The 15,674-nt window shown below is 41.1% G+C and overlaps 1 protein-coding gene across 2 annotated transcripts in view; it reads right to left on the bottom strand.

Annotated features, from left to right (window-relative positions):
* The window catches only part of LOC128745495 (sodium/hydrogen exchanger 9B2), a 48,634-nt gene that overhangs the window by 10,938 nt on the left and 22,022 nt on the right, over positions 1–15,674 (bottom strand). For both annotated transcript variants that reach the window (XM_053842571.1, XM_053842578.1), the window contains exons 2-4: positions 14,701–14,932; positions 3,275–3,571; positions 2,889–3,071 (exon numbers count right to left, since the gene is read on the bottom strand). In XM_053842571.1, the coding sequence (XP_053698546.1) occupies positions 2,889–3,071; positions 3,275–3,571; positions 14,701–14,813 (593 nt within the window). In that variant the 5' untranslated portion in view covers positions 14,814–14,932. The remainder of the gene's footprint in view (positions 1–2,888; positions 3,072–3,274; positions 3,572–14,700; positions 14,933–15,674) is intronic.

Here is a 15,674-nt window from a genome sequence, read left to right as displayed (position 1 = left end):
ACTCACACTGACGTCAGTTTGACTGTCGGATTATCGAGTCAAAATTCGCTAATCCGGCTATAAATTTGTCGGATTAGCGGGGCGGTACTGTAGTAGCGAATTCATAAATTAACCTGGCTCAGGTCGATTAGCACTCAGCTTTAATCGAAGTGCTGTCAAAGCGTTCATAAATTAACCGATTGCATCTCGGTTAAACTGACAGCATTCAGTTTGAAGCGCAGGTTAAAACTGTCTAGCATTACGGTTTACGGGTCGATCTGTCAAACTGCCCGTATCGTTCATAAATTTCGGGTTCGAGTTAGCACGAACCCAGGTTAATTTATGAATTCGCTATAGGTTTCCCTCCTCGTCCCTAGACATATCGGGTTTCGGTGCGTGTCGCTTATGAGATTGGTTCACTTTCTCATGGAGCTTACGCGTCTCATTGGCTCAAAATAATTGTTCTAGCTCTTAACGTTCTCTTTCCATCTTCTGACGATTTTTTCCATCTCTGAATTCAATGGTCAACTCATTCCGCGGTCGTCGATACTTGGCCAAATTTTCCGTCGTGGCAATGTTGAATGCTTAGATCGATGCCGCAGGCCGCGATTTAACCCGCATTATGCTTATACTATGGCCACCACTGGCTTAGATAAACTTTTTTTCTCTCCATCACTTGATGGCATTCCGCGTCAAACCAATCATTTCGTGCGCTCGAGATTGCCTCTCCTAGCACCGCGGTTGCGGCCTCATTGACGGTCCGGTATCAGTTGTACTTTGAAATTTTTCAGACCAGCTCTCTTCTTTGCTTTGCTTGGACATATGAAGAATTGCGAAACTCCTGCAATTGTCATGGCGTCTCTTGACGACAGCTTCGGGTTCCGTTTGAAAAGAGTCAACACTTTTAAATTTCTGGACAAGACATATCGTGGATTTGAGAATATTCAACAGTTCAGCATACCCTCGAGTGAACAACCCGGGATTTTCATTACGAGTGTGCAGCAGTGATTCACAACGCACTTGTTCCGAAGACGATATAGTTAAGGTGAACCAATGAACTTATCTTAAAAACAAATGCCTATTCTATACACCCTTAACTTAATTCGGTGATACTTTGAAAAAAAAAAATCCGGATTTTTTCGCATTTCAACTGTATGAAACCCATAACCGGAAACGCAGTGCAAATTCAACGAGAAAAGTAAGAAGAAAATTCCATTTAAATTTAGTACAAATTCATGCGATCTTTTCGAATTTCAGATTTACGCATTTTGTTTATCACTTATAAGCTTCTTCAGTATGGCAAGTTACGGAGTACACTGAAAGGTGACAAATATGGAACATTCCATGCCATTCATTTTTTTTTTTTTGAAAATCTGTTAAAATTATAGAAGCGTTTCTTCAAAGGGCATTTAGCAATCCGTATAAAATCTAGATGTGGGGTTCGGAATGTGTTATTATACCAATTTTGGTTGAAATCGAAGATGTATCGATTGTAATTATTCTGTTTTTTCTCAGTTTAGTTTAAGTATCCTGGAATATAGACTTTAGAAACTTTGCAAAAATTGTAATGTAAATAGCCAATGCGACTGAGGGTGAAAAAATTGACTAGAATTTAGATTCAAACACAAACACTGAAATTATTGCAGCAAATAAAATCGAGTTTTGCTGTTTTGAGATCTAGAGTTAAACAATTCAATTCTCAAAGAATTAAAACTAGCAGAAGGATTCAAGTGCTGAATGTCTTCATCTACGTCTCCGTCTTATTTAGAGTAGAAAAACATTAGAACCAAGCGTTGATGTTAAGTGCATTCTAACTATTACTGAGCATTAATATTTAGGGTCTGTTTTAGTACAAGTGTAAACTCAACTACTATCAGATAATATAGATAGTATACATATATGAAGCCTTGTTCTTCAGTTATAACTAGAAACGAGTAACAACAATGGCTACAAGTAAATTACGAATCAGCAAAGAGTAGAACACTGAGCTACATTTTGTCACATGAACTAATGTGGTACCATAATTGCATATTGTCAACTATCTCTATCTTTATCCAATGGCTAGACTGATTGTAACATTCAGTGCATTAGAAAAATATTCAAAACAAATTACACATACGCCATTGTTGAGTGCAATGCAATGCAAAAACGAAACTACAAATTCTGCTGTTGACGGTAATCGACCGAACGACGCTTCAACTTTTCTCTAACTTCTACATCCAACAGTAAGTTAGCATTCAATAACGCAGTTGAAAAGAAAAGTTTTCCTTTCCCCACCGTGCTGGCGGTTAGGGATGAAACCCAAATTGATTTCCAGCGTTATTATTCCTACAGCACACAACACCACCGCAAATGCAATCTGTGCTGCACTTAGGGCAAATCAGAGTCGAAAAAAAAACTTTCTCCTGCGTTCTGCACTTTTCTATATGCCTGCGTTGAGCTCTATAATGAAGCTTTCAAAAAATCAAGAACGCCAGAGGTAAAATCAGCAGAAATTCTCCCTTCCGACCTACCCACTTACGCCTAGCCAAAGGGTGGAGGTTTTCTTTCGTCGATCTTTTGAATGACCCTATTGTGGAAAATGGAAAAGAATTTCGCCATTTTCAATTTTTCTGCTGTGGAAACCTCTTTTAATGTGGCTTTCTACCGGATTGCTATTTCCATTAAGCTCTCCGCTAGCGCTCCTAGCATTATTCGCTTCACGAAGTTCGAAAAAAATGCATTTAAAACCAAATTAAAGGATTTTTCTCCGTACTTATCGCCGCACATGGCAGTAAGTTCGTCTCGGTGGTCTGCGGTCAAAGCTTCAAAAGAAAATGCATCGAAAACCATATTTACGATGCAGGTTTTTCATCTTTGTCTGGCATCACGGTTGAAGAAACAAAAGGTATTTGAAATAGCTTACTTACCCCAGCAAAACACCCCACATCCAAGGCAAATCCAGCAGGAACCTGGACAGTATGGCAATTGCAGCCACCTCAACTATCGTTGGAATGAGGGTTAACTGCATGATGAAACGAAAAAGTTTTTTTAGCGAATCGTAATCCAAACCGAGTCCGGCCAGCAGCATTATGTTGACGAGAGCCATCTCCCTGGAAATATGTTTTTAACAAAATGTCCAATTATATATATATATATATATGTATATATTTTCAGGCGCTTTCATCGCTCTTATTGTATGGACTACTAGAACATTAATTACAATCAAAACATTTCGTGTTCTAATCCTGCAATTGTTGTATAAGGAAGCCGGCATTCCCAGTAGATCGTATTAGGCAATATAGCAAATACTCACCGTAGAAAAACCTCCAACTTCTGCAATCCACTGAAATCGGCCCAGCCAACATTGGTGTACAGAACACCCCAGAAAAGCATACCAAGCATGTCAGGCAGGCCAGTCAGTGAAACCAATATGCCGCTGATTTCTGCTCCGACGAACAGAAAACACAGTCTCATAAATGGAGTATTCGGCTCGGTCATTTCCCTGGGCAGCAGCGAAAACGCAATCCCCCAGAGCAGGAAGAATATTGCCAGCAGCGCAAGCGGTTGAGATGAAATAGACCAATTTTGGGTGGCAATTCTTCTAGAATTTCTGTAGTTTGGCACGCAGACGGTTTCATGTGACCAGGAAACATCCGTACAGGAACATCCGACAGCAGACGAGCATAAAATGAAACGGATGGGAAAAGTTTAATCATCTCATCGGGTGTAAACACATCGAAAGCTCGTACATACGATGCGACGGTATCGGATATGGAATGGTAATGGGCACATACTGTCAGGGGAATTGTTTGTTTGTTCTCTTGAGGAAGCAAGTCGAGAAATTTGCTACGAAATCTACGACGCACTACTGCAATGCAGTTACGTTCAACGTTGTTATACGTTATGTATTATGTACGAAAATTTTTAAGTAAATATTAAGTAAATATGATTCATAAATAAACAATCTATTTAAACGATTATTGACTTAAACAATATAATGCAATCGATCATTTCTCAATCATCAATATGCAATCTAACGCTTGCCAAGTTGTTGAATGTCGAACTAAAATGAAACAGCAAATTATGATATAACAAATCCTTTAGCAAAAAATTTCTTGGGCCTGCTTCTAATTTGGGCCGACTATTATTTTGGGCTCTTTGTCGCCAAATCGTAAGGGAAAAACTATTACCACAAACATTTTTTTTCATTTTACTTTGAACAAAGTTTTTGAATCGGAACGATACTATGTTAAATGAGGATTCTTTTATAGGCAATCAAAGAATACATTGCTATTCGTTCACAACCTGCGCTGTCAAATACTTTCGCATGTTTCATTCGTGCAGTTTAGAACTGCTTATTTCGAGATCGGTATATCTTTTCTACCTACTTGAGAAATGGATAATGGTTCTGAAGTGGACCCATCGGTCAACGTAGAAGAGGTTTGCACAGAATATTGGCAGTTCCTGCAACCCCGTTTGGATATCCCGAACACCTTGGTTCAGCATCCGCGCTACATGGAGCGTGCTCCTTTCCGTTTCGGATCCTACCCTCAGCCTAAATCAATAGAAGTGCTACCGGTTATCGAAGAAATCGAGGAAATCGACATCGAAATGGAAGACGTGGACCAAAGTAAGTTGCCGGAAGATAAACCCAAAGACTTGCTGAACGGGAAAAATTAACCAAACTCCAGCGAGAAGCAACAACAATAGTAAACTGAAAAATAAATTATTCTCTATTATCTCTATTATTTTTTTTAATATTCCCAAATGATCGGTGTTAAGTCAGACCGAACCAAGTGATAAAACTCTGATTTCGAGAAAAACGCGTTCAAAGTTTGCCGCTCTCCCTCTATAGTTTATAGCTATCAATCGTTCGAGTTCATGTCATAACTCTGGCTGTTTGTGAAATTTATGTATTCTGATTAAGGTAAAATGTAGCTTAGTAAATTCTTGATCGTTTGCTGTCATTAACTCAATTAATTAAATTTTGCGACTTAGTCCGGTCTGATTTAACACCGAACAAATGTACATCTTTCCCTAAGTTGTTTCTTGGTTGTTGTAACTATTTGGTTACCGTCAATCTATAACACCTCCTCCGCCTCAGTTACGTTTCTGTTACGTTCAGGTCAATAAACTATATAACCTGTCTTTATTAACCTTGAATTGAACCACTTTGAACCACCACACAATTGAAACCTTGTGTGCGAATTGGCGGATTACTTGGTAAACTGTGAATCAGTAGATCGAAGTTTTTCTTCATCCGTTTTCCCAGAAAACAGATACACCGGCCAGACTTTTTGCTCTGACAAAAGAATTGCAGTCTACGGAACCAACGACTGTCATTTGCTAAGTCAGATGCTGGCTCCTATTTCGTCCCTTCCTCGGGAACGTTGTGTTTCGTCGATATCGATCGCCAATCGACTACATGTGTCGTCTCGAGGATTTCGCTAATGCCAAAGGCTTAAACATGGCTATACCGCCAGTAACCTGAACGGATCCAGCAGAGTACATCCTTCGAATCTGTCCAGAACGTTCGCTGGCTGACGTTTATCGAAACCGATTTCGATATCGCAACCGCAAGACGCACGCCGATGACAATTTACAACGGCGAATGGACAAAAACTAAAGCGGCGCGACTCTTGTTTTAGCCACCACCAACGCACACCATTGCTGGAAATCCATTCTCGCTTGTATTGACGAACGTATGCATCTGCACTACAGAATCTACGCGCGTTAGTCCCGAAATAACGCAGAACCTCGAATGTTGCAATCTGTGGGAAGACTGCCAGTCACGATATCCATTTGAAGTACTAGGGTCCGCAAATGGATTGTCCCAGTCAACCATCGTTCGCCAGAACTCTTAAATCAACTTTCAGGGACATCAAAATGTGTACGATGAGTCCTAGCTCTCTTTTCCTTGCCCAACGGTTCCTTAAGATGAACTACACGTTTTATTGGGCCGAAACCCTGTAGGTAAGGCAGTCCGTCTAGGTATTCCTCTACATCCCAATGTCATGGTTTTGTTCCTTCATTGTTTTTTCAATGATCGGGGCCAAAACACTACCGGAGTTCGATATCCAATTCCACATTTCAAAACCGGCTGATGATGTGTGCGTCCTGTACAACCCGAATCGCTTCTTTGGCGAGCACCACGCTCATGAGCATGTCGTCTACATCATGACGCTTAACTATTGCGTCGACAGCTACTATTCTTCACGTATTATGCAGGCACCAAACGATCGTCGTCTTTACAGAAAAAACGTAGGCAGTGCTGGTGTTCGACCCGCATCAGTAGGTATCTGGTGGAACAACTGGCGGATGTCTTCATTCACTGTAACCCGAAACTCTGCACCAGCACAGAAAAAAGATGACCCTACGGTTTTCTAAGCATTTCCACCGCTTCAGCGCTATGACTTCACTGTCCGGAAGCCAAACATTATTTGTTTATTGGTTTATTTGAATGTAAATTTAACTAACATAATTGTCTTATTGAGTATTTGCCACGCTTTAAAAACAGTCTAATATCAACCAAGTTATGTGCAAACTTGTATGATGGTTCACCGAATTCGAAGAGGAGAATTGAGGAGAAAGTTCGAATGCAGGAAGTTATTAGTTTGTTGCATCCAACGGTAGTCGGAGAGAGCGTTTCGACGCACGCACAAAGCTCAAAACAAATAAAATTGTCTGTGAATCGATCCCGCCATCCAAGATCTTTGCTATTACAGCTGGCTGAACCTTCTTTACGCCACTTGAGTTTTTAAACACCCAGAAGACGACGGCGATCGGGATTATCGTAATTCCAGAGAAGGGCGGATTCGTATCGGCCAACTCTTGTTCGACGAGTGTGAGTTTCTAGGAGCATTTGTGCGCGTACTGAGACATCAGTAGCTGGTCCGGTTTAACTACTTCGAGGCTATCGAGCTAGAAGTACGATTTCATCATCTCATGAAGATCCTCGACAGAATCTCTGTTGCACTCGCAACATTTCACGCTGTGGTAGTTCACGTACCGTTCAGCTTTCTCCATGTTGGAGCCATTTCCGAACACCATCCACCCTAAACCAGTTTTGGCAGCGATGGGCTCGCTGTCGTTACCTTCACGACTTTTGACGGCATGACCAACTCTAGCGTGATCATACTCATACTTCTTCAAGCTATGCACGCCGGAAATCTGCAGGTTGATCTGTCGTGACTGCGACATTTTCCAAACGAGCGGAACCGTTTAGGGAGTATGTACTGTGGTAGTCTACGGGCATGAGCTTGAAGTTGTCGACGGATTCATCCACCTTGGCTCACTGGTAACCGAGGATAACAGTACCAGCCGTGAGATTGAATACAATGCGTATTATCAGCGAAAGTCACCCAGCTAGCATTTTCCCATGCATAAAAAAGATAAAAAATAGCATTACGTACAGATATACATGCTAATAAATCGAATTTGATGCGCAAAATTGGCATATCCGTTTTATTTTGGACGCGATATACGTGATTACGAATAATTTTGAGAGTCGTAACGCTCCGCTACGCTACGTCGTAATAAGTATTTATATACGATAATTTCCGATTAAGCGCGAGTCCCTCCGTACTACTATACATTTTTGTGCTGAAAGTCGTATGTATGTCAGTTATTATTATTATATACGATATAAAATCAACTTGGTTCCACTTTATCCAGCTTTATAGTTACGACTTCGATTTCGAATTGAGATATTTATTATAACTTTTGTACATTGATATACGAGTTGATGCTAGCTGGGCATGCCTACTACGGACTCCACGGTCTGATACTCCGTAAAAGTGCACTGATCCTGCATCAAATCCGGTAAAAACAAGTCGAAAAATGGTACAAGCAAGTCGAAAAGTGGTAGCAAGATCTGATGAGCACTGAGTACCCGCGGAACTGGTAACTAGCGGCCATGAACCGAGTTGAAGCGCGAAATCATGTTATGAGGCTTTGTCTGAAGACGTCAGGCCAACTAAGAATATTTTCTTTGTCACTTGCAATGAAATGTTGAAGCGACTTCTGTTAAAAACTAAAACTGTCTTTTGTTCGAGTCCTTACTAGAGAACCCAAGATTGGATTCATTGAATAATTTCTAGGATTTGGGAGGAGGAGAAACTACTGGAGGAGTGGGTGGAAGGTGTAGTATGTCCCACCTACAAAAATTGTGACCGGCTAGATTGCTGTAATTACCGCGGCAACACGTTGGTCAACGCCGCCTACAAGGTGCTCTCGCAGATTCTGTTGCGTCGTCTATCCCCAATAGCAAGAGAACTCGTAGGGCAGTATCAATCGGGATACGGGACGATACAGTTAAACGCGAACAGCTACGGCAGACAATGCACGAATACGCGGTTTTCCGGACAAACTAACGCGGCTGATCAAAGCTACCCCGCAGCAAGTGATATGCTACGTGCGCGTTTTGGGGACACGGTGACTAACGGGAAGTGGCTGATGAGTTCGTATATTTTGGATCTCTGGTCACCGTCGACAATAATACGAGTAAGGAGATCTCACGACGCATTCAAGCTGGAAGCAGAGCTCATTTTTCTCTCCACAAGACGCTTCAATCAAAGAACATACGCCGCCGCACAAAGCTGGTGATGTACAAAACGCATGTAGAATGTACAATCAGACCGGTAGTCCTCTACGCACTTGAGACAGTAACTTTGCTTACGGAAGACATACGTAGACTTGCCGTATTTGAACGAAAGGTGTTGCGGACTATTTTTAGCGTAGTACAAACGGAAAGCGGAGAGTGGTGGAGACGTATGAATTACGAGCTCCAGGCACTGCTTGGAGATTCGTATCGTACACCTGGCGAAAGTTGGGAGACTACGGTGAGCCGGCCACGTCGCAAGGATGCCGGACGACCGTGTGGTGAAATCCGTTCTCTTCAAGAACCTCACTGACACCAGGAATAGAGGGGCCCGACGTGCTAGCTGACTCGACCAGGTTGAAGCCGACTTACGTGTGTCGAGACGCGCAACGAGTAGCCCAGGACCGAGTACAATGAAGGAATTCTTGATACGGCAGGAGCCACCCCGCCTCTCGGCTGGTAAAGTAAGTAAGTAAGAGAACCCAAGAGTTCCAGCTCGAAATATTTCACAAAACCGTAATTATTTTGTTTCTGGCAGCTAATGATAGACTATAAAATGTCAACTCAGAATTGTACATTTTTCATAGCAAATAATTACCAATATTCGTACTCAGTATCGTCGCACGTTCAGCATCGCAAAACACGATAATTCAGAGCCGAAACCGCCGCCTAATTTTGTTGAACATAACCTTGAAATTACAATTGTCAAACGCTATTCAACTTGGTTCAATTTAAATAAAACGCAAGCTGAAAGCAGTTTGCTATTCATGAATATGACTGCAATCATACGAGTAATCAAAAACTTCAAAAAATGACAGCAAAGGAAATATTTAACCATTAAATGTCTAGTAAATGATTTTAGTAAGTACTTTGTGTTTTCCCAATATTTTATGGAAATTACAACACATGTTTATAGTAAAAACATTACGACAATAATTATCTTATTTCTTGAGATGACGATTTTTCTCCATTATTAGAGTGAAATTTTTATCTGGTTGGGATCAAGCCAAATTAAATGTTTATTAACTCCTTCTGGTCATGCTAAAATTCCCAGCCTTTGTTTGGCCCACTCTATATATCTAATTTAAAATTGAATAGAGAGGCGAACCAGCCGCAGGCTGAAAACCTCTCTAATATAAAATAAAAAAAATTGAATAGGGTTCCAATTCGATTATTTTTTTACCAATTGCTTGAACACTTTTAAGCATTCGTCTTTGCTTTGTTGGGTAAACTAATCTTTCCAATCAGCCAAGCGCAAACGGTTGACAAATGATAATGTATGGGCCCTATTCTGTAAGTCACGTCGAGTGTCACTTTGCTCGACTAGTCGACTTTTGGTATTATGTAAGTCACAGGCGACCCGATTTTGTCGAGTAACTCGACTGAGTCCACCGCCAAAAAGCTAGTGACTAAACGGTTAGCAAGTGACGCCTGAGCTAGCTTTGTTTTGGTCGTGCATTGAACCGCTATGCTGCCCGTTCTTCTTGCACTCGACACTCGACAGTGACTGAGTCGAGCCGAGTTGCTCGACGTGACTTACAGAATAGAGCCCTATGTCTAGCCGAATCACATTACAGACATTTTACCTTGCACTTGGGTGCGTTTTAGACACCTGCCGCACAACGAATGTAAACATAAACACATGATTTACAGCGCGAAGGTTGAGTTCACAATGATAAGCAAATATATAAGCAAATATAATGAGATTCAGTCACCCCAGCTTTTCGGCCAAGAGTACACCGTTTTTCGCAAAGATCGTGACCCAATTCGTTCTGGAAAATTGAGAGGTGGCGGAGTTTTGATTGCGGTCCGTAATCGGCTTATCTTTTCTCGCTGCACGATTCGCGTTGATGAAGATATCGAGCAGTTGTGGATAAGTGTAGATGGAAACGGAAGAAAAGTACAAGTTGGTGTAGCATATGTCCCACCGGATCTCGCAGTTGAAGTAGATGTAGTAAGAAAGCTGATCGAGTCAGTGGACGCTGTTGTAAGCTCTTCGGGAATGTCTGATATGCATTTGTTGTTTGGCGATTTCAATCAACCCGGTCTAACATGGTCTGACTCGGGGGCTGCAAACTTTGTGTTCCCAGATCCACTTAAATCAACGTTTTCAACTTCCAGCGTAGCCCTTCTAGATGGACTGTCCATTCTGAACTTCAAGCAACTTAATGCTATTAGGAATGTGAATGGTAGAACATTGGACTTACTTTTCGTCGATGATGATGTAACAACGTGTTGCGAATTATCAGAATCTGTTGAGCCTTTAACCCGAGTCGACCCGCAGCATCCTCCGTTTAGTGCTACTCTCTCGTGTGCCGCTCCTGCTCATTTCGAAAACTTAGATGACGACAGAGAATTCGACTTCAAACGGGCTGACTTTGATTCACTTAACCAAGCTCTCGCGACTATTGACTGGTCCCCACTGTATGAAGCGGTAAATGTCAACGAATCTGTGGAATTTCTGATAGCAACTACTACCGAACTGTTCCGAGCTCACGTTCCGCCTCCCCGACCGCGGCGGAAACCTCCCTGGTCTAACAGTACTCTTAGGAAACTAAAACGCGAAAGAGCCGCCGCGCTCCGGAAATACTCGAGAAATCGAAACATCTTTGCACAAAGAGTGTTTGCGACAGCTAGCACTAGATACAAAAGTTATAACCGTACACTTTATGCTTGGTATGTTCGACGTACACAATCTAACCTCAAGAGCAACCCAAAACGTTTCTGGATGTTCGTTAACGAAAAACGCAATGAGAGTGGTCTTCCATCGAGTATGTTTCTTGGCGACGAGTGTGCAGATTCTGTCGACGGCATATGCAATCTATTTGCTAAACATTTCTCGAGTGTGTTTGATGAGAAAGCTATTAGCAATCAGCAAGTGAGGAGAGCGCTGCGAAATGTGCCTGCTGATGTGCTGGACTTCCGTGTGGGCCAATTCACTACTACAGATGTTGAAACTGCGATCAAAGAAATTAAATCGTCGGCTGCTTCAGGGCCTGATGGAATTCCTACGCTTGTTTTGAAGAGGTGTGTTAGTGCGTTATGTGAACCATTGCGTTTCATATGCAACAGTTCGTTGAGCCAATCTACATTTCCGGACAGCTGGAAGAACTCGATCATGTTTCCAGTATTCAAAAAGGGAGAAAAGAGAAACATCTCTAATTATCGTGGCATAACATCGCTAAGTGCTGGATCAAAACTGCTGGAAACGCTAGTTTGTAGGCAACTGATGCAAGCAGTCAAATCCTACATCTCAACCGATCAGCACGGTTTCTTTCCTGGAAGATCTATTTCTACAAATTTACTACAGTTTACGTCATACTGCTTGGTAAATATGAGCGAAGGTGTCCAAGTTGATACCATCTACACGGATCTGAAAGCAGCGTTTGACAGAGTCAATCATAAAATTCTAGTTGCAAAAATTGATCGTCTAGGTGCACCAACTAGCTTTGTCGAATGGATAGCATCATATCTCACGAACCGTCGATTGTGTGTAAAACTTGGGTCCCACGAATCGAATGCTTTTGGAAACTTTTCTGGTGTGCCACAAGGGAGTAACCTCGGACCGTTGCTTTTCTCCATATTCATCAACGATGTTTGTTTACTAATACCTGAAGGATGCAGACTATTCTATGCAGATGACTTGAAAATATTCTTGCGGGTGAGAACCATTGAAGATTGCAAGCAGCTACAATGGATGGTGAACTTGTTTGCAGATTGGTGTTCTGAAAATCGCATGGTGATTAGTGTGAAAAAATGTGCCGTAATTTCTTTCACGCGTAAAAAGCATCTAGTACATTGGCAGTACAAGATTGATGGTGAAGTAATCGAAAGAGTTTCATCGTTCAAGGACCTTGGTATTTTGCTCGATACACAACTGTCGTTCAGGGAGCACTACTCTTACATCATAGCGAAGGCCAGTCGCAATCTTGGGTTCATCTTCCGGATTTCCAAGGAATTCAACGATCCGTACTGCCTGAGGGCACTGTACTTCTCACTTGTGCGGTCAACACTTGAAACAGCAGCCGCAGTATGGAGTCCATATCATGATGTATGGATTAAAAGAATTGAAGCGGTTCAGAGGAAATTTATTCGCTACGCTTTGAGGTTTCTGCCTTGGAATAACCCAAACGATTTACCACCTTACGTGAGTCGATGTGCGTTGCTTGGCATGAACACTCTGTCGAAAAGACGTGACATTACCAAGGCTGTTTTCGTTGGAAAATTACTGTTAGGTGAAATAGACGCTCCTCAAATTTTGAGTCAGATCAATGTTAGCGTTGCTCCAAGAAATCTTCGACTCCGACCGTTCCTTAGATTACCATTTTATAGAACCGAATACGCGCAGAACGAACCTGTTAGAGCAATGTGTTTAGTTTTTAATCAAGTGTTTGACGAATTCGACTTTAATGTCAGTATCAATGTGTTTAAAAATCGTCTGAATTTAAGTAATTTGTGACAACTTACGTAGTATTAAGTCATTCATGTAAACCCTAGCGTTCGATGAATTATAAATAAATAATAATAATAATAATAACACTCTCGCGGAGAGAATTGCAGGTCCGGTATCGAAGCAACTTCAATCGCTGATATTTACTTTTACAGCGAGGACAATAACTAATTTGAGATGGATAGAGCTGAGATCTCCTGTCACCATCGGTTCAAACCACCGAGATGTGTAAGAGACCTTCGTGATTCTAACGAGATGTTACCGTGAAGCGGAGCTATTGTTAACTATGAAAACACGAATACCCATATCAAGTCGGAAGAACCTTCCACGATTCGACACCTAAATTAAATACCTAAATATTTTGGAAATGACCAAATAAATCACTTAATATTATTGTTAATTATTTTGAATTGCCATTATATGTTACATGAAAGAACATTCAACTTTAATAACATATCCATCGGCGGAACTAGGGGGTGGGGGGGCTAAGCACTCCCTAGGAGAGATTTAGCCCCCCCCTCCCCACCCTAGAAAAATGAACCTGTCCGCCCAAATAAAATGGTCGAAAAAAATTACAGGGGCTATAGCTCCCACAAGAAATGAGCTCTAGTTCCGCCAATGAACATATCAATTGAGTATATCAATCGCTCTTTTAATATATTCGTGAAACAAAAACTGATAGTGATAGAAATTATTATTGTCAGAAATTGAGTCCTAATTAAACTGGATTTTAATTTTTCAAACTGCTCTCGGGAACAAATCGTCTTACAAATCGTTGAAGGTCAAGACAAACATTTAATACTTTTTCGTCATTTCTCATGGGTGCCTCTACGAGACAATGAAAAACTGTCGATAACTACAGCAGCACATGGTGCAAGTGAGAGCATTGATAATGACAACACAACAGCCGCGGGCCTTCGGAGCTGGATTTAGTGAAGAATCGATAACGTCTCATTGCCATTGGAAATAAGTAAATTTGAAAAAAAAAGTGCCAGAAACATGCAACCGGTTTTAAACCCTGGAGGATAGGTTAACTAGTATCTATTCACAAAACTTACACTGATTCATATTCGTTTCCGAATCATTCTGATAATTCAATTTGACCTCGATATATGCACGAGTAAGTTAATAATTAAAATTAGCAACCGACTGTCGTAAATTAACAGTCCTGTTAAATGATCCTATGAAATTAATACAGAAACTATAAAAGAGGTGCTGAATATAAAAAATCATTATGTTTATCATAGTACCGCACTATAAATAAAAGAACAAATATATAGTTCTTCCCAGAATTTAGCGTCTATTAATGGAAACAGTTCTTCGTCTATAACTTAGAGAACTTCTAATCAAAATTTAATTTTGTAGTCAGATTCAGACGTAACTTCGTACTGCTCGACCGGAAAATCGGTAAGCTTCGGTATAATCTGGTGATCTGGTCACATAATTTCCATCATTAATTAAAAATGTTTTAATCTTAAGCTTATCAATTCTCACCGAATCAAAGGCTCCCACTAAGTACGTTATGTACACAACTTGCTCAATAATCTGCACAAGACTTTTCCTCATAAGAGATTTCAAAACTTTTGAAATATCAAATCATTTCCCAGCCTTATACCCTGCTGGCTGCACAAGCGATAAACAATCCTCTGACCAAAAAAAGCCCTACGATTCGTAACTTCACAATTCTTACTTGACGGTTGGTTCTTCATTTTGTCCATTCTCAAGATCGTAGCTGCGCTGAAGTGTATCCACTGGATCATAGCGTTCATCGGTCAATTGCAGCGGTTGCTGCTTAAGTGACATATTGAGATCAATTGACGGTACAGGATGCTGACCAGATGATACTTGAGGTAGAAGAGCCGCCGGTATAGTTAACACCGGAGGCTGCTGGTTGCTGCTATCGTCCACCGAAGTGATGTAAACTGTGGATAGTAAACAAAAGAAAAAGATTAAAACACTCTTACCGAAATCAGAGTCAGACCGGCAACGATGCGCTGTACAAATTAGATATCAGTTTATCAGCGGAACGTAAACAACCTTTCCTATGTTTCATGTTTGCCAGCTATAGTAATTGTGGCTACCACAATTATTTGAAGTAAACGTGCCGACGGATTCTGTTGATTTTCCTGAAAACTCAACACACTATCTTACGAACGGAATGCCACGCGCATACTGAATCACAGTCATTTCGGTGCCATTGAATATATTGGAGCAACAGTAACATCGTAATCACTTAACGCTATTGGTCTAATAAAATGAATCGTCTGCCACTAGAGCAATTAGCGCGTGATCGTCGCGTATATATTTGTTTGTGTAGGCAATGCACCAGATTCTCCTCTAGCGTCTGCAGTATCTTTTGTTTAGGTTCGATTTCTTCACATGGTGAAATAAACTGCCCAAGTAGGTATTATCCGGAACTTTTGTCGGTTTATTTCCGATAACGGCGTCTAGGCTCAGCGACGCACGTGTGTTGTTCAAATTCGAAACAGCGATCTGTTCTGTTACAATTTAACTTTTGTAAAACAAATAACTCCGCGAAAGAGATACCTACTTCAAAAATTAATAACACTGAATTGAAGAATGCCTAAGCGATGCATACCTTTCCACAAAAAGAACTTGTAAATGTAATATATAGTTTCCTACCTACTTATTGTAAATAGAATC

Source organism: Sabethes cyaneus, chromosome 1, assembly GCF_943734655.1.
Source record: "Sabethes cyaneus chromosome 1, idSabCyanKW18_F2, whole genome shotgun sequence".
Taxonomy (NCBI): Eukaryota; Metazoa; Arthropoda; class Insecta; order Diptera; family Culicidae; genus Sabethes; species Sabethes cyaneus.
Note: the sequence above shows the minus strand (reverse complement) of the source record. Positions and strands in the feature narration are given on the sequence as shown.